At 43.4% G+C, this 23,335-nt stretch overlaps 1 protein-coding gene across 1 annotated transcript in view; it reads left to right on the top strand.

Moving 5' to 3' along the window:
• TEX9 (testis expressed 9) overlaps positions 1–21,816 on the top strand; it is a 47,635-nt gene extending 25,819 nt beyond the window's left edge. Inside the window, exons 10-12 of the mRNA XM_069765945.1 lie at positions 15,097–15,231; positions 18,558–18,692; positions 20,106–21,816. Coding sequence (XP_069622046.1) covers positions 15,097–15,231; positions 18,558–18,692; positions 20,106–20,183 — 348 coding nt within the window. The 3' untranslated portion in view covers positions 20,184–21,816. The remainder of the gene's footprint in view (positions 1–15,096; positions 15,232–18,557; positions 18,693–20,105) is intronic.
• Positions 21,817–23,335: the final 1,519 nt, after the last annotated feature.

Below are 23,335 nucleotides of genomic sequence, written 5' to 3'. Positions count from 1 at the left end.
GGCTGGAAGTAAGGGAATCACTACGGTCCCTATCCCAAGCGGAAGGCTCAAAGCATAGGACTCTCTTGGACTCTAATTCTTCAGAGGAAGAAAGAGAGGAGAATTCCTATCTCTCCAGTCCTCTCTCCTCTTCATCAGATGAGGAGTCAGGACGATTCTGTCTACCCTTGGATAGAATCGACAAAGTCGTCAAATCAGTCAGAGGCACCATGGGTATAGAGGAACCTAAATCACAGCCCTCGAAACAGGAGATGATGTTTAGCGGACTTGATCGTAAAAAACATAGATCTTTCCCGGTAAACGAAAAGATTCAGGACTTGATCCTTAGAGAATGGAAGAAACCAGAAAAAAAGGGGGCCTTACCACCAGCGTTAAAACGCAGGTATCCCTTTGACGATCCGGTTGTGGATACATGGGATAAAGCTCCTAAACTGGACGCGGCTGTTGCAAAGGCGTCAAAAAAGGCCTCATTACCCTTTGAGGATATGGGAAACCTCAAGGATCCTCTGGACAGAAAGGCAGATATATTCCCCAAAGGTACCTGGGAGATGGCGGCTGGATCTCTCAGACCAGCCGTAGCGGCAACATGTACGGCCAGATCTTTAATGGTCTGGCTAGATCAGTTAGAGTCTCAGCTTAAGGACGGTGCATCCAGGGATACTATTCTGAAGGCTCTTTCGACCATCCAGAATGCTGCAGCCTTCCTATCGGACGCATCGGTGGACTCTGTCAGAATGGCGGCCAGAGCGGCAGGACTATCCAACGCGGCTCGCAGGGCCTTGTGGCTGAAATGCTGGTCAGGTGACATTCAGTCTAGAACCAAGCTCTGCGCCATTCCGTGCGAAGGACAATATCTCTTCGGTCCAACTCTGGACGAGTTGTTGGAAAAAGCAGGGGATGACAAAAAGAAATTCCCCAGTCTATATTCATCTTACCGCCGGCCCTTTAATCGAAGGAGATTTGGTCGGGGGAAAAAACGCGGGTCCTCTCCCACTAGAGAAAGTTTCAGATGGGAAGACAGACGCGGTAGAGGTACGGGCTATATGTTTCGCCGTTCCTCAAAGGATCAGAAAAAACCGGACCAATGACTAGCGATCCCTGTGGGGGGTAGACTGTCAGCATTCTCTTCAGCTTGGCTTGACATTACAAACAGTAAATGGGTCAGAGGCATCATTACTGAAGGTCTAAAACTGGACTTCAATCACTGGCCTCGTGAAAAATTTAAATTAACCCTTTTACGTTCCTCCCCCCTTGAGCAGGCAGCTTTGGAAGCAGAGGTTATCAACTTATGTTCCAAGAACGTGCTGATTGAAATTCCGGAATCAGAAAGAGGAAGGGGATTTTATTCTCCTCTTTTTCTGATTAAGAAACCAGACGGATCTTTTAGAACGATCATTAATCTCAGATGTCTTAATGAGTTCCTGGTCAATGAATCATTTAAAATGGAAACAATCAATTCAGCAATAAAAATGTTGTTTAATCACTGTTTCTTGGTAGTTGTAGATCTAAAAGATGCATACTATCATGTTCCAATACATGAACACTTCCAGAGATTCCTGAGGGTAGCTGTGTCAATGGGGGGCCAGATTCGCCATTTCCAGTTCAGAGCTCTTCCCTTCGGCTTATCAGCAGCTCCTAGGGTGTTTACAAAGTTAGTGGCATAAGTCATGGCACACTTACGAGAGTCTGACATCCTAATTATTCCCTACTTGGATGACTTTCTTATAGTAGGGAGCTCTGAAGACCATTGCCGTTCTCAGCTAGAGACAGCCACATCCAAACTTGAGCATCTGGGGTGGATCGTGAATTATGAAAAGTCTCGTTTACAGCCCCAGAAAATACAAAGATTTTTGGGACTATTGTTGAACTCAGAATCCAAACAATGTTGTCTTCCTCCCGACAAGTTGTTTCATATCCAACAACAGGTGTCTAGGGCAATTGATAAGCCTTCCATGACCCTTAGACAGGCTATGTCATTATTGGGTTCTTTAACCTCTTGCATTCCCGCCGTCCGTTGGGCCCAGTTCCACACCAGACCATTACAAGCCGAGGTGCTGGTTAATGATAGAATCTTACAGGGGTCCCTGCAGGATCAGATTACCTTAGGTCCAAAAGCACTCACTTCTCTTAGGTGGTGGCTAAACAGTAAAAACTTATCGGCGGGAGTTCCCTGGGTGTCACAGGTAACACGTGTTGTAACGACAGACGCTAGCGTAGGGGGTTGGGGAGCACACATGGATGACATGATGGTTCAGGGTCTATGGTCCCCTCCCCTAACATCAGCCTCCTCCAACCAGAAAGAGTTAATGGCAGTAGAGCTTTCAGTGAAAAAATTCCTCATATATCTGCAGGGTCATCATGTCAAGATCCTATCGGACAACCAGGTGGCGGTCGCATACATAAATCATCAGGGTGGAACTCATTCCGAGTCACTGATGAGAGTGGTGGATCGTCTGTTTCAGACAGCAGAAAATCACTCCTTATCCCTAACTGCTCTACACATAAGAGGAAAAGAAAACATCAAAGCGGACTTTCTAAGCCGCAACACCTTGAGACAAGGGGAATGGTCCCTAAACAATTACGTGTTCGATCAGATTGTCCACAAATGGGGACATCCAGAAGTAGACTTATTTGCTACCAGGGACAACCGGAAGACAACAAGATTTTGTTCCCTAAATCCCAGAGAAAATCCTCTGTCGGTAGACGCTTTTCTGATCAGATGGGATTTTCAACTGGCATATGCATTTCCTCCACTAGGCCTGATACCCTTAGTAGTCAGGAAGATAAGAGAAGATCGAGCCAGAGTTATATTGATTGCCCCATTCTGGCCCAGAAGGGCCTGGTTCACTTGGCTCAAGATCATGTCAGTGGAGGACCCCTGGGTACTTCCGGACATTCCAGATCTGCTCTACCAGGGGCCGATCAGCCATCCTCAAGTAAAGAATCTCCATTTAACGGCATGGATTTTGAAAGGGCGTTACTAAAAAGCAAAGGGTTCTCCCCGAGTCTAATTGAGACCCTTATGAAAAGTAGAAAGCAGATAACCACAATAATCTACGCTAGGACCTGGCGGAAATTTCTGGCCTCTTCTGATTTTAATTTAGAAGAGGGATTACCTATTAAACAAATCTTAGAATTTCTGCAAAAAGGCCTAGAACTAGATCTATCCACTAGTACTCTAAGAGTACAGGTCTCGGCCCTAGGGGCTCTATTTTCATGTTACATCGCCAATAATTATTGGATCTCAAGGTTCATTAAAGCTTCTATTAGATCTAGACCCATACATAAAGATAGATCTATGCCTTGGGATCTCAACCTAGTCCTGTCAGCATTGACTAGAGAGCCGTTTGAACCATTACAATCAGCTTCAATTAAGGCCCTATCTCTTAAGACAGCCTTTCTTGTGGCAATTACATCTGCTCGTAGAGTTGGAGACATACAAGCGCTCTCCAGAGTATCCCCTTATACAGAGTTTCTACCAGACAGAGTAATCCTCAGACCGGACCCAGCCTACTTACCAAAAGTGTCATCACAGTTTCACAGGACACAGGAGATAGTTTTACCATCCTTCCTTCCCAATCCCTCCAACCCTAAAGAAGAACTACTCCATACATTAGATGTTAGGAGATGCCTGCTAGAATACATCTCTATTACTGACACATGGAAGAAAGATAATGCGTTGTTTTTATCTTTCCAAAACCCTAGAAAGGGACTTAGGGTATCAAAGTACACACTAGCAAAGTGGATTAGGGAGGCTATCTCTTTGGCTTACACTGCAGGTGGGGGTCCGGCTCCGCAGAATCTGAGGGCGCATTCCACCAGGGCCATGGCTACATCCTGGGCGGAAAAGTCTGGAGTATCAATCGACCAGATATGTAAGGCGGCCACATGGTCATCCCCGTCCACCTTCTTTAAGCACTATAGGTTGGATTTGGGGGCTTGCTCTGATCTCACATTTGGGTTAAGGGTGCTACAGGCCATAGTCCCTCCCTAAGGAAGTTTACATCTCTGTAAGTCTCTCGTCGTGCTGTCATGGGAGTCCGAGTAAAGCATTAAGCTACTTACTGGTAGCGGCATTTCTCGGAGGCCCATGACAGCACCCTTAGTTCCCTCCCTATTCACTGGGGGTTGCACTCCATATAAATGTATATATTTCACAATATGATACCAGTCCCAATAGATGTCTGCTATTTTTGTATATAATCTGTATATAGTGTATATTTTTGTGTACCACTAACCGCGGTAATCCTCTCAAGACTCTGAAATACAACTGAGGCAAGGGAGAGGTACCGCCCTTTTGTATCTGTAGGTTTCCTGTTCCTAATGGGCGGATCCCCTCTCTCGTCGTGCTGTCATGGGCCTCCGAGAAATGCCGCTACCAGTAAGTAGCTTAATGCTTTTGTGAAAATATTTGATTTTTGATTTTTACGGCTCTACATTATAAACTTCTGTGAAGCATTTGGTGGGTCAAAGTGCTCACCACACATCTAGATAAGTTCCTTAGGGGGTCTACTTTCCAAAATGGTGTCACTTGTGGGGGGTTTCCACTGTTTAGGCACATCAGGGGCTCTGCAAAGGCTACATGGCGCCTGATCTCAGTTCCAGCCAATTTTGCATTTAAAAGTCAAATTGCACTCCTTCCCTTTCAAGCAATGCCATGCGCCCAAACAGTGGTTTACCTGCATATATGGGATATCAGTGTACTCAGGACAAATTGGACAACAACTTTTGGTGTTCAGTTTATCTTGTTACCCTTGGTAAAATAAAGCAAATTGGATCTGAAGTAATTTTTTTGTGAAAAAAAGTTGTGTTCATTTTTTTTTTTAAATATTCCAAAAATTCCTGTGAAGCACTTGAAGGGTTAATAAACTTCTTGAATGTAGTTTTGAGCACCTTGAGGGGTGCAGATTTTAGAATGGTGTCACTTTTTGGTATTTTCTATCATATAGATTCCTCAAAGTGACTTCAAATGTGATGTGGTCCCTAAAAAAAAAATGGTATTGTAAAAATTAGAAATCGCTGGTCATCTTTTAACCCTTATAGCTCCCTAACAAAAAAAAAATGTGGTTCCAAAATTGTGCTGATGTAAAGTAGACTTGTGGGACATGTTACTTACTAAGTATTTTGTCTGACATATCTATGTGATTTAAGGGCATAAAAATTCAAAGTTGGAAAATTGCAAAATTTTCAAGTTTTTTGCCAAATTTCCTTTTTTTCACACTTAAACGCAAGTTGTATCAAATAAACGTTACCACTAACATGAAATACAATATGTCACGAGAAAACAGTGTCAGAATCACCAAGATCCTTTGAAGAGTTCCAGAGTTATAACCTCATAAAGGGACAGTGGTCAGAATTGCAAAAATTGGCCTGGTCATTAACATGCAAACCACCCTTGTGGGTAAAGGGGTTAAAGGGAATCTGTCAGCAAGATTTTGTCATGTAATCTGAAGATAGCAGGAGATAGATGTTTGAAACACAGAATTCAGGGATATGTCACTTGTCAAAGTGTGGGCTGGTGTTTTCTAACTGTGAAGGATTTATCAGTAAGACATTAACATTGCTGCACTACCTTAGCCTGGCAACGCCCCCTCCAGTGATAAGCAGCTCACTGTCTATAGACCATGTACATACAGAGCCTGGTGTGAGCGGGCTTATCTTTCACAGTTCTGCTTCAAGTTAAACCTAAAAACTCTGATTGTGTAAGAACTGCTGGACCCAGTAATCTAAGTGATGTATCGTTGGATTCAGCTTCTCTTTAATTACATCATGCTGCTTTCAGATGAGGTAGCAAAAACCTGCTGACAGATTCCCTTTAAACCTGTAATATTGAAAAATAGTGTCTGATCTGCAGACAGGATATTATTCAGCGGGAGGAGCAGATGAGATTTATGTACATTTTTATGGGAAAATATTCAGTAAAACTTGCATTCTTTTCATTGAAGTCCTTGGTGTTTGTAAGCATATGAGGGCAGTGGGTCGTCCTACCCAGTGATTGACACTCTTGTATGACTGCATGCAGAGATAGCTGTCAATCACAGAGTAGGACGACCCACTGGACTGATATGTAAATACCCGGGATTTCAATGAATAAAATATTGGTTATACTCTTCCCACAAACTGCTCAGTTTCTCCATCTCTATAATATGCTGTCCACAGATTGGACTGCATGTACAAACTGACTGGTTCCCTTTAAAGAGAGCCGTCACCCCATACAGTAAATGTTACTATGCATTTCTAATGTATAGCCACCATATCAAATGACCTCCGCTCTGCTGGCGCTTTTTCTGTATCTGTGATTGGTACTCCATTTGCTGTAAAGGCATGGGAAAGTGCTCTGGTAAGTCTGAACCATGCCTTTCCTTTCTCTGCCCCAGAACCATTGTCATCAGGGCTGGTCCATCCCACACCAAGCAGCACTCCCCAAGCCTCTGAAAGGAACACTGACCTCAAAGGTGGAAGAAGCGGCAGCAGAGCGGAGGCCATTAGGTAGCGTTACACATTAGAAATGTATATGTGCATTTGCTTTTGGCTTTTCATTGACTGTAAGCCATAATCATCAACATTAACAGAAATAAACACTTGAAATAGATCTCTCTGTTTGTAATGACTCTATATAGGAGTTTCACTTTTTGTATTGAAGAACTGAAATAAATATACTTTTTGATGATATTCTCATTGTGTGAGAAGCACCTGTATATATTCATATGTGCGGTAAATATTGTTTGCGTATATTTTTCTTCATGTGAATACTTTTGCATCCCAGTTTTTGATACATTTTATATAATTTGGCAATGGAGGACAAATCGGAGCAATGGTGTCTTATTGTTATGAAGAACGGCTTGGAATCAACTACTTTTTCATGATCATGTCTTTGCTGGAGAAATATTTGTTGCCCCCTACTTTATAATTTTTTCCTTTTCAGACCAGCTGCTCAATACAAAAGGTTAACCTTGATATTTTATTTCTAGAACTGATAGCGTCTTATCCTATTGAAGAAGTTAAATATCACAATACGGATGAAGGTTAAAAGCAAAGCATTCCCTCAGGGATGGGGGTGAGGAGGGATATGAGGTCATTTTCTATTTTCTTGCTTTTGAAATATTAGCCGAGGTAGGACCTTGGGAGAGACTCTGTAGGACTTGCTAATAAGGGATGATGTAATAATGTCCATGATCTTCTTGCTGTGCCTAGGCAACATGCTGAGAATACACACTGGCGTAAGTCATTTTGTCGGGAGGTGGAAAATGGTATTTGTCCCTCTTCTTGATTTTTCTGTCAGCTTTTACTCTTCCAGTTTATTTATTACCCATTATTTATATAGCATCGGCAAAGCTTGACTCGCCATAGAGACAAAGCACTCCTAATGGGGCTTAAAATCTAATTCACTAAGTACAAGTACTAACTCGGTAAAACTTCTTCATAGGAAGCTAATTTATAGTATGGTTTTTGGGGAGTGTGAGGAGACTGGCATTACACAGAGGAAACGCACACGGAGGATATTGAAACTATAACTTGGGAAAAGCAGAATAGGAAACTTTGATTTTTAACTATTCAATACGCTGTAGATGCTGTTAAGATTCCACTATTGGGAATGGCTTTTAATGTCCAAGGATGAGGATGGGAGGCCACCACTGTAGCCACGTCATTCTGGATGATGATAGAGGTTTATATGTTGATAGCAACGTTTTCACAACAGAAGCTTATGTCATTACAAATTGTGTAAAATATTTGTGTGTTGTCATTTTGCCCTTATACAAAAAATGAGACAGTTCAGGATCAGAAGATTCCTCGGGTGGCACTCTGAATCAGAAGATTCCTCGGGTGGCACTCTGAATCAAAAGATTGCTCGGGTGGCACTCTGGATGAGAAGATTGCTCAGGTGACACTGGATGAGAAGATTGCTCGGGTCGCACTCTGGATGAGAAGATTGCTCGGGTGGCACTCTGGATGAGAAGATTGCTCGGGTGGCACTCTGGATGAGAAGATTGCTCGGGTGACACTCTGGATGAGAAGATTGCTTGGGTGGCACTCTGGATGAGAAGATTGCTCGGGTGACACTGGATCAGAAGACTGTTCGGGTGGCACTCTGGATGAGAAGATTGCTCGGGTGACACTCTGGAACAGAAGATTGCTCGGGTGGCACTCTGGATGAGAAGATTGCTCGGGTGACACTCTGGATGAGAAGATTGCTCGGGTGACACTCTGAATGAGAAGATTGCTTGGGTGGCACTCTGGATGAGAAGATTGCTCGGGTGACACTGGATCAGAAGACTGTTCGGGTGGCACTCTGGATGAGAAGATTGCTCGGGTGACACTCTGGAACAGAAGATTGCTCGGGTGGCACTCTGGATAAGAAGATTGCTCGGGTGGCACTCTGGATGAGAAGATTGCTCGGGTGGCACTCTGGATGAGAAGATTGCTCAGGTGACACTGGATCAGAAGATTGCTCGGGTGGCACTCTGGATGACAAGATTGCTCGGGTGGCACTCTGGATGAGAAGATTGCTCGGGTGACACTCTGGATGAGAAGATTGCTCGGGTGACACTCTGGATGAGAAGATTGCTCGGGAGACACTCTGGATTAGAAGATTACTTGGGTGGCACTCTGGATGAGAAGATTGCTCGGGTGACACTGGATCAGAAGATTGCTCGGGTGGCACTCTGGATGAGAAGATTGCTCGGGTGGCACTCTGGATGAGAAGATTGCTCGGGTGGCACTCTGGATGAGAAGATTGCTCGGGTGACACTCTGGATGAGAAGATTGCTCGGGTGACACTCTGGATGAGAAGATTGCTCGGGAGACACTCTGGATGAGAAGATTGCTTGGGTGGCACTCTGGATGAGAAGATTGCTCGGGAGACACTCTGGATTAGAAGATTGCTTGGGTGGCACTCTGGATGAGAAGATTGCTCGGGTGACACTGGATCAGAAGATTGCTCGGGTGGCACTCTGGATGAGAAGATTGCTCGGGTGGCACTCTGGATGAGAAGATTGCTCGGGTGGCACTCTGGATGAGAAGATTGCTCGGGTGACACTCTGGATGAGAAGATTGCTCGGGTGACACTCTGGATGAGAAGATTGCTCGGGAGACACTCTGGATGAGAAGATTGCTTGGGTGGCACTCTGGATCAGATTGCTTGGGTGGCACTCTGGATGAGAAGATTGCTCGGGTGACACTGGATCAGAAGACTGTTCGGGTGGCACTCTGGATGAGAAGATTGCTCGGGTGACACTCTGGAACAGAAGATTGCTCGGGTGGCACTCTGGATGAGAAGATTGCTCGGGTGACACTCTGGAACAGAAGATTGCTCGGGTGGCACTCTGGATGAGAAGATTGCTCGGGTGGCACTCTGGATGAGAAGATTGCTCGGGTGGCACTCTGGATGAGAAGATTGCTCGGGTGACACTGGATCAGAAGATTGCTCGGGTGGCACTCTGGATGAGAAGATTGCTCGGGTGGCACTCTGGATGAGAAGATTGCTCAGGTGGCACTCTAGATGAGAAGATTGCTCGGGTGACACTCTGGATGAGAAGATTGCTCGGGTGACACTCTGGATGAGAAAATTGCTCGGGAGACACTCTGGATGAGAAGATTGCTTGGGTGGCACTCTGGATCAGATTGCTTGGGTGGCACTCTGGATGAGAAGATTGCTTGGGTAACACTGGATCAGAAGACTGTTCGGGTGGCACTCTGGATGAGAAGATTGCTCGGGTGACACTCTGGAACAGAAGATTGCTCGGGTGGCACTCTGGATGAGAAGATTGCTCGGGTGGCACTCTGGATGAGAAGATTGCTCGGGTGACACTCTGGATGAGAAGATTGCTCGGGTGACACTCTGGACGAGAAGATTGCTCGGGTGACACTCTGGATGAGAAGATTGCTCGGGAGACACTCTGGATGAGAAGATTGCTTGGGTGGCACTCTGGATGAGAAGATTGCTCGGGTGACACTGGATCAGAAGATTGCTCGGGTGGCACTCTGGATGAGAAGATTGCTCTGGTGGCACTCTGGATGAGAAGATTGCTCGGGTGGCACTCTGGATGAGAAGATTGCTCGGGTGGCACTCTGGATGAGAAGATTGCTCGGGTGACACTCTGGATGAGAAGATTGCTCGGGTGACACTCTGGACGAGAAGATTGCTCGGGTGACACTCTGGATGAGAAGATTGCTCGGGAGACACTCTGGATGAGAAGATTGCTTGGGTGGCACTCTGGATGAGAAGATTGCTCGGGTGACACTGGATCAGAAGATTGCTCGGGTGGCACTCTGGATGAGAAGATTGCTCTGGTGGCACTCTGGATGAGAAGATTGCTCGGGTGGCACTCTGGATGAGAAGATTGCTCGGGTGGCACTCTGGATGAGAAGATTGCTCGGGTGACACTCTGGATGAGAAGATTGCTCGGGTGACACTCTGGATGAGAAGATTGCTCGGGAGACACTCTGGATGAGAAGATTGCTTGAGTGGCACTCTGGATCAGATTGCTTGGGTGGCACTCTGGATCAGAAGATTGCTCGGGTGGGGAGAAGCTTTAAATAAGTATTTAAAAGATTTTGGGTGAGATAAAAGTTTGGATTGCAAAAAAGAATAAAAATGTTGGTGTTGGGAGTATGCAAAAATTGTCACAATGGGTGAGAGCATGCGACTCTCAAAGCCTGACCAGAATATATGTTTAATATTAAGTGTAAAAGGGGTTTTCTGTGAGTATCGGGTGTTTTGATTTTAACCAATGGCGTGAAAATACTGAAAAAGGGGAACACCCCATTAACAGACACATGCAACATTTTATAAAAAGAAGACATCACTTTATTCTTCCATGCTACAACTACAACTTGTGTTAATAAAGTGATCTTACGTTTTAACAGACATTCCGGTAAAAATGGTGGATCTCTTTATCTATATATATATATAATCATCTAAGGTCCATTTTCGTCTGTTTGTCTGTAACGGAAATCCTGCGTCGCTGATTGGTTGCGCCCGGCCGCGACCAATCAGCGATATTGGGGCGGGATTTAAACACCGCTTCACTTTTTACTATTGATGCTGCCTATGCAGCATCAATAGTAAAAAGATATAATGTTAAAAATAATAATAAAAAAAAATCGTGATATTCTCACCTTCCGGCGTCCCCGGCAGCTTTTCCCGCTCCTTGCAATGCTCCAGTCCCAGTAATGCTATGCGGTAATGACCCCAGATGACATAGCGGTCTCGCGAGACCGCTACATCATCACGGGTTATTGTCGCAAAGCATCACTGGGAAGGGACCTGGTGGGAGCATCGCTAAAGGCCTGTTCTGGATCCGGGGGCCACCGGAAGGTGAGTATATAACTATTTTTTATTTAATTCTTTTTTTAACGGATATAGTGCTCACACTGCTATATACTAAGTGGGCTGTATTATATACTGCGTGGGCTGTGCTATATACTACGTGGGCTTTGTTATATACTATGTGGGCTGTGTTAAATACTATGTGGGCTGTGTTAAATACTATGTGGGCTGTGTTAAATACTATGTGGGCTGTGTTAAATACTATGTGGGCTGTGCTATATACTACGTGGCTGTGCAATATACTACGTGGCTGTGCTATATACTATGTGGCTGTGTTATATACTACTTGGCTGTGCTATATGCTACGTGGCTGTTCTATATACTACGTGGCTGTGCTATATACTACGTGGCTGTGCTATATACTACGTGGGCATCATGAATTGTGGTATGTGTTAAAGGGGGGGCCCCACTAAGACTCTTTCGCCCGGGGACCTCAAAACCTGGAGCCGGCCCTGGCTTCACTGATTGGTGCAGTCCGGCCGCGAATTTGCGCGGGATTTAAACCACGCTTCGCTGATTGGACGTGGCCGGCCGAATCCTGTGTATTCATTGCATTATTCTTAAATCTTTGTAAATAAACTACATACATATTCTAGAATACCTAATGCGTTAGAATCTGGCCACCATCTAGTTGTTGAATATTCATGATAGTTGGCAGAGCTGATCATCTACTACAGGAGTTGTCTCTTAGTTTTACTAGATGGAAATAGAAAAATTGCATATATTTGCCTAAAACAGTTGTGCCCAATAGTTTACATACCCCGGCAGAATTTTTGCTTTCTTGGCCTTTTTTCAGAGAATATGAATGATAACACCAAAACTTTTTCTCCAGTCATGGTTAGTGATTGGGTGAAGCCATTTATTGTCAAACTACTGTTTTCTCTTTTTAACTCATAATGACAACCCAAAACATCCAAATTAGGCTTCCGTCACACTAGCAGTATTTGGTCAGTATTTTACATCAGTATTTGTAAGCCAAAACCAGGAGTGGGTGATAAATGCAGAAGTGGTGCATATGTTTCTATTATACTTTTCCTCTATTGGTTCCACTTCTGGTTTTGGCTTACAAATACTGATGTAAAATACTGACCAAATACTGCTAGTGTGACGGCAGCGTTATCCTGATCAAAAGTTTACATACCCTGGTGATTTTGACAGAAGTTGACACAAATGAGTTTGAATGGCTACTAAAGGTAACATCCTTACCTGTGACCTGTTTGCTTGTAATCAGTGTGTGCATAAAAGCTTAGTGAGTTTCTGGGATCTCGACAGACTCTTGCATCTTTCATGCAGCCACTGACGTTTCTGGATTGTGAGACATGGGGAAAGCAAAAGAATTGTCAGCGGATCTATGGGAAAAGGTACAACTTACGGTATACAACAGGAAAGAGATATCCTAGGAATTGATAATGCCAGTCAACAGCGTTCAAATTGTGATTAACAAATGGAAAATCAGGGTCTCTGTGAAAACAAAACCACGGTCAGGTAGACCAACAAAAATGTTGTCCAGAAATGCCAGGAAAATTGTTTGAGATGCAAAGAAAAACCCACAAATAACATCAACTGAAATACAGAACTCTCTGAAAACTAGCGGTGTGGCTGTTTCAAGATGCACAATAAGGAGGCACTTGAACAAAAATGGGCTGCATGGTCGAGTCGCCAGAAGAAAGCCATTACTGTGCAAATGCCACAAAGTATCTCGCTTACAATATGCAAAACAGCACAGAGACAAGCCTCAAAACGTCTGGAATAAGGTAATTTAGAGTGAAGAGACTAAAATTGAACTTTTTGGCCACAACCATAAACGTTACATTCAATAAGGCCCATGATGAAAGGAACACCATTCCTACTGTAAAGCACGGAGGCGGATCACTGATGGTTTGGGGATGTGTGAGCTACAAAGGCACATGAAACTTGGTCAAAATTGAAGGAAAGATGAATGCAGCACGTTATCAGCAAATACTGGAGGCGAATTTGCACTCATCAGTCCGGAAGCTGTGCATGGGATGTACTTAGACGTTCCAATCTGTAAACTTTTGATCAGGATCATTTGGATGTTTTGGGTTGTCATTATGATTTAAAAATAGAAAAAACAGTAAATTGACAATAAATGGCTTCACCCTACCACTAACCATGAGTGGAGGAAAAAGTTTTGGTGTTATCATTCATATTCTCTGAGAAAAGGCCAAGAAAGCAAAAATGCTGCCGGGGTATGCAAACTTTTGAGCACAATGGTATATTCCCTGCTGTCATATTGTTACATAATTGGGCAGATTAGGAGTTTAAAGGTACTTTCACACATAACGATTTCATTAACGATATTGTTGCTTTTTATGACGTAGCAACGATATCGTTAACGAAATCGTTATGTTTGACAGCGACCAATGATCAGGCCCCTGCTGGGAGATCGTTGGTCGCTGGGGAATGATCAGGAACTTTTTTTGGTCGCTGATCACCCGCTGTCATCGCTGAATCGGCGTGTGTGACGCCGATCCAGCGATGTGTTCACAGGTAACTAGGGTAAATATCGGGTTACTAAGCGCAGGGCCACGCTTAGTAACCCGATATTTACCCTGGTTACCATTGTGAAAGTTAAAAAAAAAACAGTACATACTCACATTCCGATGTCTGTCACGTCCCCCGGCGTCAGCTTCCTGCAGTGACTGTCAGCGCCGGCCGGCCGTAAAGCAGAGCACAGCAACAACCTGCTGACGTCGTTTCCCCCCAGATCTTCCATGTCCGTATCTGCAATGAGGTTTTTTTCCTTTACAGTATGGTTACATTTACTGACCAAGTACGTCAGCAACGTGTGGAGTAAGAAGTGTATCGAAGAGTTAACTTCTCCCCTTCTCAATAAAAAGAACCATCATGGCAAAAACCATAGGTGTAAAAGAGCAGCACATAAGGGCACAGACAATTTCTCACCACTGACTTGCATTGATCAGTTAGTGGGGGAAACATTGATGGTAACTGTTCCTTGGATTAAGGGCATTTGTCATAGAGAATAACCATCCACAGCAGAATACTTGGCGATTTCTTGCAGTCGAGGACATGTTCCTGTACTAACATTAATCTGTAGTTTACACTAAATACGCAAGTTCTTTGTGTATAATGACTTGTGTCCGGCATAGCCTACAGGATAGAGAGCCGTCACTCGGCAGGCAGCTATTTCTCGCGACTCCTCCATACAGAGGTGCGCTCCCTCTGCCGAGTGCCCCTGTGTTCTCTATGAGAGAGCCGCTGCCGGACATCTCTTGGTGGCGGCTCATCTCGCCAAGGGCAAAAGGATCTGCAGTGCGAAATTGGACATGCTGGGTCTTCTCCACTGACGTCATCTGTCAGGAGGCTCCATGCACATTAGACTGTCACCGATACTGGCTGGTTTGGCTGATGTTAATGTTAAGTGTATGGGGGCTTTAGGATGCTAATTCATCCATCTTGGATTAATATTAATTACCTAGTCAGCTAGAATTGAATTTAATATCTTGTATTTTATCATTAATTTACATTTATTTTATTTATTTATTTTTTTCAATTTTCACATTTATTTATGTGAACTGCAGAAAAGGTCAGTCTTCTTATCAGCGACTTCAGATTTATGAAATAATTGCCGATATATCTTAATGTTAATCTAAGTTTGAGCTTCACATAAAAAAAAAAACAGGATTTTTTTCCTGACCACATGTTTAGCATTGCCGTACACTGGTTCTTCAGTTTTATAAGCCAATTACAAACTAATATGGAACATGTTTTTCTATCTGATTTAGGAACTGGAAAACGTTAAACGAATTCAGAAACAGTCTGCAAGCAATCAAAGTGCTACCGAGGTTCGCCTGAACAGAGCCGTGGAGGAAGCCGATAGATACAAGATGGAACTCAATAAACTAAAGCAAAGTAACAAGGTATTTTAATTTAATTTAGGCTTTTTCATTGCACTCATCATGGATATTGTTTCCGGGGTCGGATACGATGCATTAGCACAATATCATGACGAACCCCAAGTATTTATAGATGAAATGTACAATGCAGTCATTGTTTCTAAGTGAACTGTTAGCAGTTTTTATTTTTGTGGATAATGTAAATGTTTGCAACCTTCTAATACACATCTAATAAAACATTTACATCCAGAGATTGAAAAAAAAAAAAACAGTACAAACTTATGTCACTGATGACGGCCCTGTGCAGTACAGACCTATGTCACTAATGATGGCCCTGCACAGTATAGACCCGTGTCAATGATGACTGCACCCTAGCAACCAGGCAATCCCCACATGTACTTATGCTGGCTAACAGATGTAAATCATTCAGCTGTGGCAAGAAAAACTAAATCTCCGAGCACTAAGGGTATGTGCACACGTTCAGGATTTTTCGCGTTTTCTCCCAATAATGCATAAAAAACGCATACATATGCATCCTATCATTTAGAATGCATTCCGCAATTTTTGTGCACATGATGCGTTTTTTTCCGCGAACAAAAAAACACATCGCGGTAAAAGCAGCATGTTCATTAATTTTGCGGATTTTTAGCGTTTTTCCCGCTATTAAATGCATTGGGAAAAACGCAAAAAAAAACGCATGCAGATTTCTGGCAGAAATGTCCAGTTTTTGTCAGGAAATTTCTGCAAGAAATCCAGAACGTGTGCACATACCCTAAAAAATACTCGGAGGACCCCCAAGCGTGCTCGAGAAATCTCGAGTAACGAGTATATTCGCCCATCACTATTGCTGATCCATGGTCTATGGCATGTATCTTTGTTCACACTGACATCATAGTTTGTGTTTGGATAAGATCTGTAGATAAGATCTGTAAGTGACCTGCTCAGATATGCAGTAATACACGCTCTTCTGGCAGTCAAAAACAAAGTGCACCCGGTGGCTGGTATTAGCTGCAGCGCTGCTGCCAATAAGTGCGTACAGTGGCTGTGCCCGTGTAGATGGGACACCATACACAGAGCTGCGGAGCTCACTGATTGGCTGCCACACCGTACACAGAGCTACGGAGCCCACTGATTGGCTTCCACGTTATGGACGTGACATCAGCCGCACAGCAACTACCGCCCACTGGGACTCAACACGGGACCTGGGGAGGATGAGTAAAGATCATTTTATTTATTTTATAACAAACTGCTGCCCGAAGCAAAGGGGTGATCCCTTAAAGGGACACTGTCACCTGAATTTGGAGGGAACAATCTTCAGCCATGGAGGCGGGGTTTTGGGGTTTTTGATTCACCCTTTCCTTACCCGCTGGCTGCATGCTGGCTGCAATATTGGATTGAAGTTCATTCTCTGTCCTCCGTAGTACATGCCTGCACAAGGCAATCTTGCACAGCGCAGGTGTGTACTATTACAGGAAAAGTATAATGGAAAAATATGCACCACTTCTGTAATTATCACCCACTCCTGGTTTTGGCTTACAAATACTGATGTAACATACTGACCAAATACTGCTAGTGTGACGGCAGCCTAAGTCCGAGAGCAGCCGCAGTACTGACTAATGTTCAATATGTCCAAAAGCAGGAAGAATGAAGCAGGCGCTGATTTGACTCAGGGATCGCATAACATAATAACCTCACACGAGTCCTGGGAACGCGAGTGCCAACACTGCTGGAACCGCACAGCACCTGAGATGAGTACAGGTGTGAAAAGGAGTTGTCCAAGTAGTCGACAACCCCATTAAAGTCTACAGGGATCCATGCTAGGTTTAATACAGATATGTGCTGTCTGAGTAAAAATCTTACAGCACCACTCACCCATTATTACCATAGGAAACGGTGGTTGATCATGTTCATCTTTGAATGTTGTATGAAAGCCGATGTTGCACGCATGACGGCATGGATGAAAACCGTCTGAGCTTTCTGGGTGAAACTCAGATTTTTTTTTTATACACTTGTCTGAACCCAGCCTAAAACGAGACACTGAAGATAGACTTTGTATTTCAGAGTTTCATCCGTTTTTAACTAACACAGTAAAAGTCAATAAATAAATTAAAGTTCAGCGTGCAATCTACCTGCTTCAGTGAACTAAAACTGATGCAACTAGGATGACACCTGAGAAAAAATTGGTCTGTCTCTTTTGGATGGTAACCCTCACACGGATGGAGCCTAAAGAATACCGCTTTTCTGCCTCAGTAATGAGGTAAACAAACACAGCAGTTCTTGCTAGATACAGATCACATTCTGTGAGATTTCATCTTTACACTAGAGGGATCCAGTTAATAACTGCTCATGTGCCTCAGTTATGCATCATATTTTGTCCATCTCAGTCCGTAAGTATCTATATAATGGTCCTCCAGCGCAACAGTAACTTGACACAGTTAAAGTGTACTCCCAAAAAAAAGTGTACTTTTTTTTTCCCTTTTTCCCTTTTCTTTTCCCTCTTTCCTTCTCTCTTCCCTTTTTTTCCCCCTCCTCTTTTTCCCTCTTTTCTGTCCTTTTCCTTCCCTCTCTTTCTTTCTTTTTTTACCAAGATGTACATAACCAATGAAAATATTAATAATAATTAATTAGGCATTCACTCATGCATGTGCGCATAATGCATGGTGAAGGCGGTGCAAAATGGTAAACCCTCAAATATGGCAAAGTTATGACAAAGGTAATGAAGTACAATATCGTGGACCGTACAGCAGAACGGACACGGATAGACAGCACCAGCAGACACAGAATGGCACGGTCGCCGGCGTGCAGGACCTTCAGCACGTGATCGCAGGAGGAGGGGCCGGGGCCAGCCGCCAGAGCTCCCGGAACGAACAGCGGAGCTCCAAGGGTACAACCGGGAGGTGACCGGCTGGGGAGCCGAGAAGAGTATAGTAACCGGGTACAAACGGGTGTCGGGAAACTGAGCGGGTAATAAACCGAAAGGGAAGTCAGAAACCAAGCCGGGGAAAGAGCAGCAGGAATTAAATAAGAGCAAAAATTGGCCACTTTTAACCAGGTGACAGATCCTCTGTTACAATTCATTTGCTGTCGACAATTTGCGCAGCGCTGCTTCAAACTGGTGTGAATTCACCAAAATGTGCACAATTTTTGCTTAACTCCGCAGTGCGCAACAGTTTTACACCAGATTTCTGCTTAAAACACTTTGATGAACCCCCCTCCTTTATTTATTTTTCTTCCACAATTTTGTAATTGTGGGTAACATTCACATTGTCTTTGACATTACATGGTCTCTGGTTTACACTTTCTTGAAATAACAGAAATATTACAAAGAACGTTATCCAACTCTGTTCTAGGATACAGCCAACCAAGAGAGGAAAAGGATAGAAGAACTGAAACATGAGAATAAGAAGTTGGAGAAGCAAAAAGCAGAGTTGATGACTGGATTTAAAAAACAACTCAAGCTCATCGATATTTTAAAAAGACAAAAGGTATGCTGCAATGGGAACCACACGGAAGAGAAACAAGAGTAGGAAGGGTTCAGATGCCTAAAATTAGGGTCTGGGCTGCTCACCGTCACAATACTAATTTTAGGTCACCGCGCATAATTCTATGGCACTTCTGAAACCCACCGTAGTGTGTGTAGTATTTGTTACTGGTAATGTCCACCGGGGCCGGGTCCATGTGGCGGTCAGCACATTCATAGTAGGGCTGTGATAACTGAGATGCAAGTTGGATTTATAATGGAGTATGGCATATTGAGCCCCATAGTATGTAAACCTCGTCATAGTATAAATGAACATATCTATTTAGAAATGTTACTAAAAGCCATCTGGCCTCTGAAATACGTATCAATGGCTTATTTGTCACAGTCAAGTTAGGAGCTGCCTAGATTTCTTATTTGGAGAGTTTAATTTGATACGCTTGGTGGTTGATATCCCCCCGGAGACCCTCCAGTTTAAGTAACACCTGACAGAACTGGGTTTGAGAAGGTGACGGGTCCTGTTACAATTCAGGTGCTTTCTGCTGTTGTCCATTAAAAATATCTTTTACAAGCTAGTTGGTCCAAGAGGTATTTTGCTCCCCCAACTAATTCCCAGGGGTCTCTGAAACCTAAAATAACTTTAGTTTTATGCGGCTCTATGGATGGGAATAATCGAGCTATAAAGTGCATTTTACACACTCGCCCTTTTACAGCTTTGCTACTTGACTAAATGTTTGTTTCATATGTCCAGTTTTGGGCACCGGTGCTCAGGAAGGATATAATGGAACTAGAGAGAGTACAAAGGAGGGCAACAAAATTAATTAATGGGATGGGAGAACTACAATACCCAGATAGATTAGCGAAATTAGGATTATTTAGTCTAGAAAAAAGACGACTGAGGGGCGATCTAATAACCATGTATAAGTATATAAGGGGACAATACAAATATCTCGCTGGGGATCTGTTTATACCAAGGAAGGTGACGGGCACAAGGGGGCATTCTTTGCGTCTGGAGGAGAGAAGGTTTTTCCACCAACATAGAAGAGGATTCTTTACTGTTAGGGCGGTAAGAATCTGGAATTGCTTGCCTGAGGAGGTGGTGATGGCGAACTCAGTCGAGGGGTTCAAGAGAGGCCTGGATGTCTTCCTGGAGCAGAACAATATTGTATCATACAATTATTAGGTTCTGTAGAAGAACGTAGATCTGGGGATTTATTATGATGGAATATAGGCTGAACTGGATGGACAAATGTCTTTTTTCGGCCTTACTAACTATGTATGTTAACAAGGGCAGACTTGAGGAATATACAATGATGGCCAATTAAAAAACAAAATAAGCATATACATTATTATAGCGTGCGTTGTATTTTATGGTATTATGGAAATGGATTTATCCATTTTGCTCAATTATCTCTTACAGATGCACATTGAATCTGCCAAGATGCTGTCATTTACAGAAGAAGAGTTCATGAAGGCACTGGAGTGGGGTGTCTCCTAAAGCCTGAACACATCCAGACATGTGTGAACTGTGCACAAATCACTTTCTACATGTTATGGAGTAATAATAGATGTACCACAAAGAAGTTATAAAGTTTCCATCACATTGTTATTTATGTCACGTCTTTTCAGGGTCACTGTTTTCACAATCAATGTTGTCTACGTTATGAATAATAATCTATTAAAACAAAAAGTATGCTTCTCTTGGTGGACTTAACCAGTTGAGCATCCATGACCAGAATGTACATCATTGGCATCTGACTGTTAATGCTCCATGATGTACATTTTCATTGTGACAATTTCATACCATCCATAATACATACCTGTACTTGACCCCAATGACCCCACTTATCAACTACAGGGGTCAGGTGATGTCACCACTGCAATCCACAAAGTGGAAAAATGGCGTAGGAGCTGCAGTGGGTATATCACCACTAGCATGTATTTTAATCAACCTTTACACCCCATTGACTAACAGTGGTCCGAGTGCTGTCCATTTTTTTCACAGACATCACTCGTACGTTCAAACAGATTTTCGGTCAGTGTGGAAAACGGACAGCACATGGACCTTATGTTAGCTTATGTGCTTGTTCAGATTAACTATTTTTCAAACCAAAAAATTAGGTAAGCGTGAAAATAAATAAATTGCAGCATGCGATAGTCTGGTCCAATTTACGGAAATAAATAAGAGGCAGCTTAGCTAAACCGATGGGCACACTGAACCAGTCAAACCCACATTTCGCTAATTTTACAATGGCTGTCTCCACTCAGTCTTAGGTCTCATTCAGGCATCTGTGAATCATGTAAGTGCTTTATGTTTTTCACAGAACAAATAGCAATGTCCATTTTTTTTAATCATGGATCAAAATTACCCATCCAAAGTTATAGGTCCGTAAAAAAAATCATTGAAAACACGTGTACAGTCAGTGTGTGATCCGTTTTTAGCATTGCAATGGGTAGGAGAAGCATTGCAATTTATTTATTTATTTTTTTCATACCAGAAAATCAGTGAAGTCAAAAGTTAAAATACTAACTAAACGGTGATGAATATCTGATAGAAAAAAGAGAAAATTGTACCCTTTTTGCTTATGAAAGATCGCTGAATGAGGTCTAAGTTTTCCAGTTAAATTTAGAGACTGGTCAGTTTACGGACAGCTCTTTGGCCTTATGTTATCTGCTCAATTTGTTATTTATATAGCACCATTGATTCCATGGTGATGTACATGAGGAGGGGTTATATACAAATTACAGATATCACTTACAGTAAGCAAACTAACAATGACAGGCTGGTACAGAGGGGAGAGGATCCTGCCCTTGCGAGCCTACATTCTACAGCATACTGGGGAAGGAGACAGTATGTTGAGGGTTGCAGGAGCTCCGGTGTTGGTGAGACGGTAGCTTCGGTAGTGGTGAGGAGGCAGCAGGGTCAGTATAGGCTGTAGGCTTTCCGGAAGAGGTGGGTTTTCAAGTTCCGTCTGAAGGATCCGAATGTGGTTGATAGTCGGACGTGTTGGGGCAAAAAATTCCAGAGAATGGGGGATATTCCGGAGAAGTCTTGGAGGCGGTTGGGTGAGGAGCGAGATGCAACCATTTCATTTATGCACATTGCTAGATAAAGGCTAATGAAAATAGTGCATGCAAGTCTTTTTCTTCTTTGTTCCATATTTATAACCAAGCACTGTAAATATATGGTTCTTTGTCCTGAACTTTAACATTCCGCCATTGTCAATTTATGACATGGGGTTAAAGCTTCTGAATCTAGCAGGAGCAGGTCTGGTTGTCCGACACAGCCATGGACATTGGGAATAAGATAAAAACTGATAATTACTGCCTGCTGTCTTCTCCTTTCGTCTCCACATTGCTAATGCATATGAAGGATTTGGCGATCAAATGATGGCTGGGTCTGTGCCAGCCTCGCAATGCTGCTGTGTGCTAGCAGACCCAGATTAGCTGAGCCAGTGACGCCCAGCACAGCAGGAGACTTTTTTTTTCTCCCCTTGCAACTGAGGCGCATGTGGATGCTCCAGTTAGAGTGTGGTGAGGGAACAATTGAAAAAATAAACATGTTGAGGGCATGGCTAGCCATGGCTGATTGAGGACACGCATTGTGGAGCTTCTGCAACCTACATACATAAAATGCCAATAAACTGGATCCCGCCATGGGCAAAGTTGGCTTGACAACAAGGCCACAGTCCTCTCACAGAGGCTCTTGCTCTGAGGACATCACTGATCCCATCCTGCTACGTCCACAGAAGAGTACCCTGGATACTGCACAGCAGGCGACCACAGAGCCTGGTGATGGTGCTGCTGTTCTTACCCCCTTACCCCCCCCCCCCGATAAAACAAACACCGGCACCGAGGTAACTCACCGAGTCTTCCCCTGCTTGTCTGATCTGCTGGATCCTCTCTCACCATTCATGTCGAGGGATGCGGCGATGCCACAAGATGGCCACCACGTGTTAGATGCTGCTGAGACACCTCTGCATCTTCCACAGGCTGCAATTGTTGCTATATGTCTATGACATGATTCTGATGGGCAGACCTCCCTGCATTTTGCCTTCGGTGAAGCAGCGACACCACGCTCCAGTATATACAGTGCCTTGCGAAAGTATTTGGCCCCCTTGAACTTTTCAACCTTTTCCCACATATCATGCTTCAAACCTAAAGATACCAAATGTAAATTTTTGGTGAAAAATCAACAACAAGTGGAACACAATTGTGAAGTTGAATGAAATGTATTGGTTATTTTAAATTTTTGTGGAAATTCAAAAACTGAAAAGTGGGGCGTGCAATATTGTTCGGCCCCATTACTTTCAGTGCAGCAAACTCACTCCAGAAGTTCATTGTGGATCTCTGAATGATCCAATGTTGCCTAATGATGATAAATATAATCCACCTGTGTGTAATCAAGCCTCCATATAAATGCACCTGCTCTGTGATAGTCTCAGGGTTCTGTTTGAAGCACAGAGAGTATCATGAAGACCAAGGAACACAACAGGCAGGTCCATGATACTGTTGTGGAGAAGTTTAAAGCTGGATTTGGATACAAAACGATTTCCAAAACTTTAAACATCCCAAGGAGCACTGTGCAAGCGATCATATTGAAATGGAAGGAGTATCATACCACTGCAAATCTGCCAAGACCCGGCCATC

This window comes from Ranitomeya imitator, chromosome 4, assembly GCF_032444005.1.
Source record: "Ranitomeya imitator isolate aRanImi1 chromosome 4, aRanImi1.pri, whole genome shotgun sequence".
Lineage (NCBI taxonomy): Eukaryota > Metazoa > Chordata > Amphibia > Anura > Dendrobatidae > Ranitomeya > Ranitomeya imitator.
This window is presented reverse-complemented; position numbering and strand designations above follow the sequence as displayed.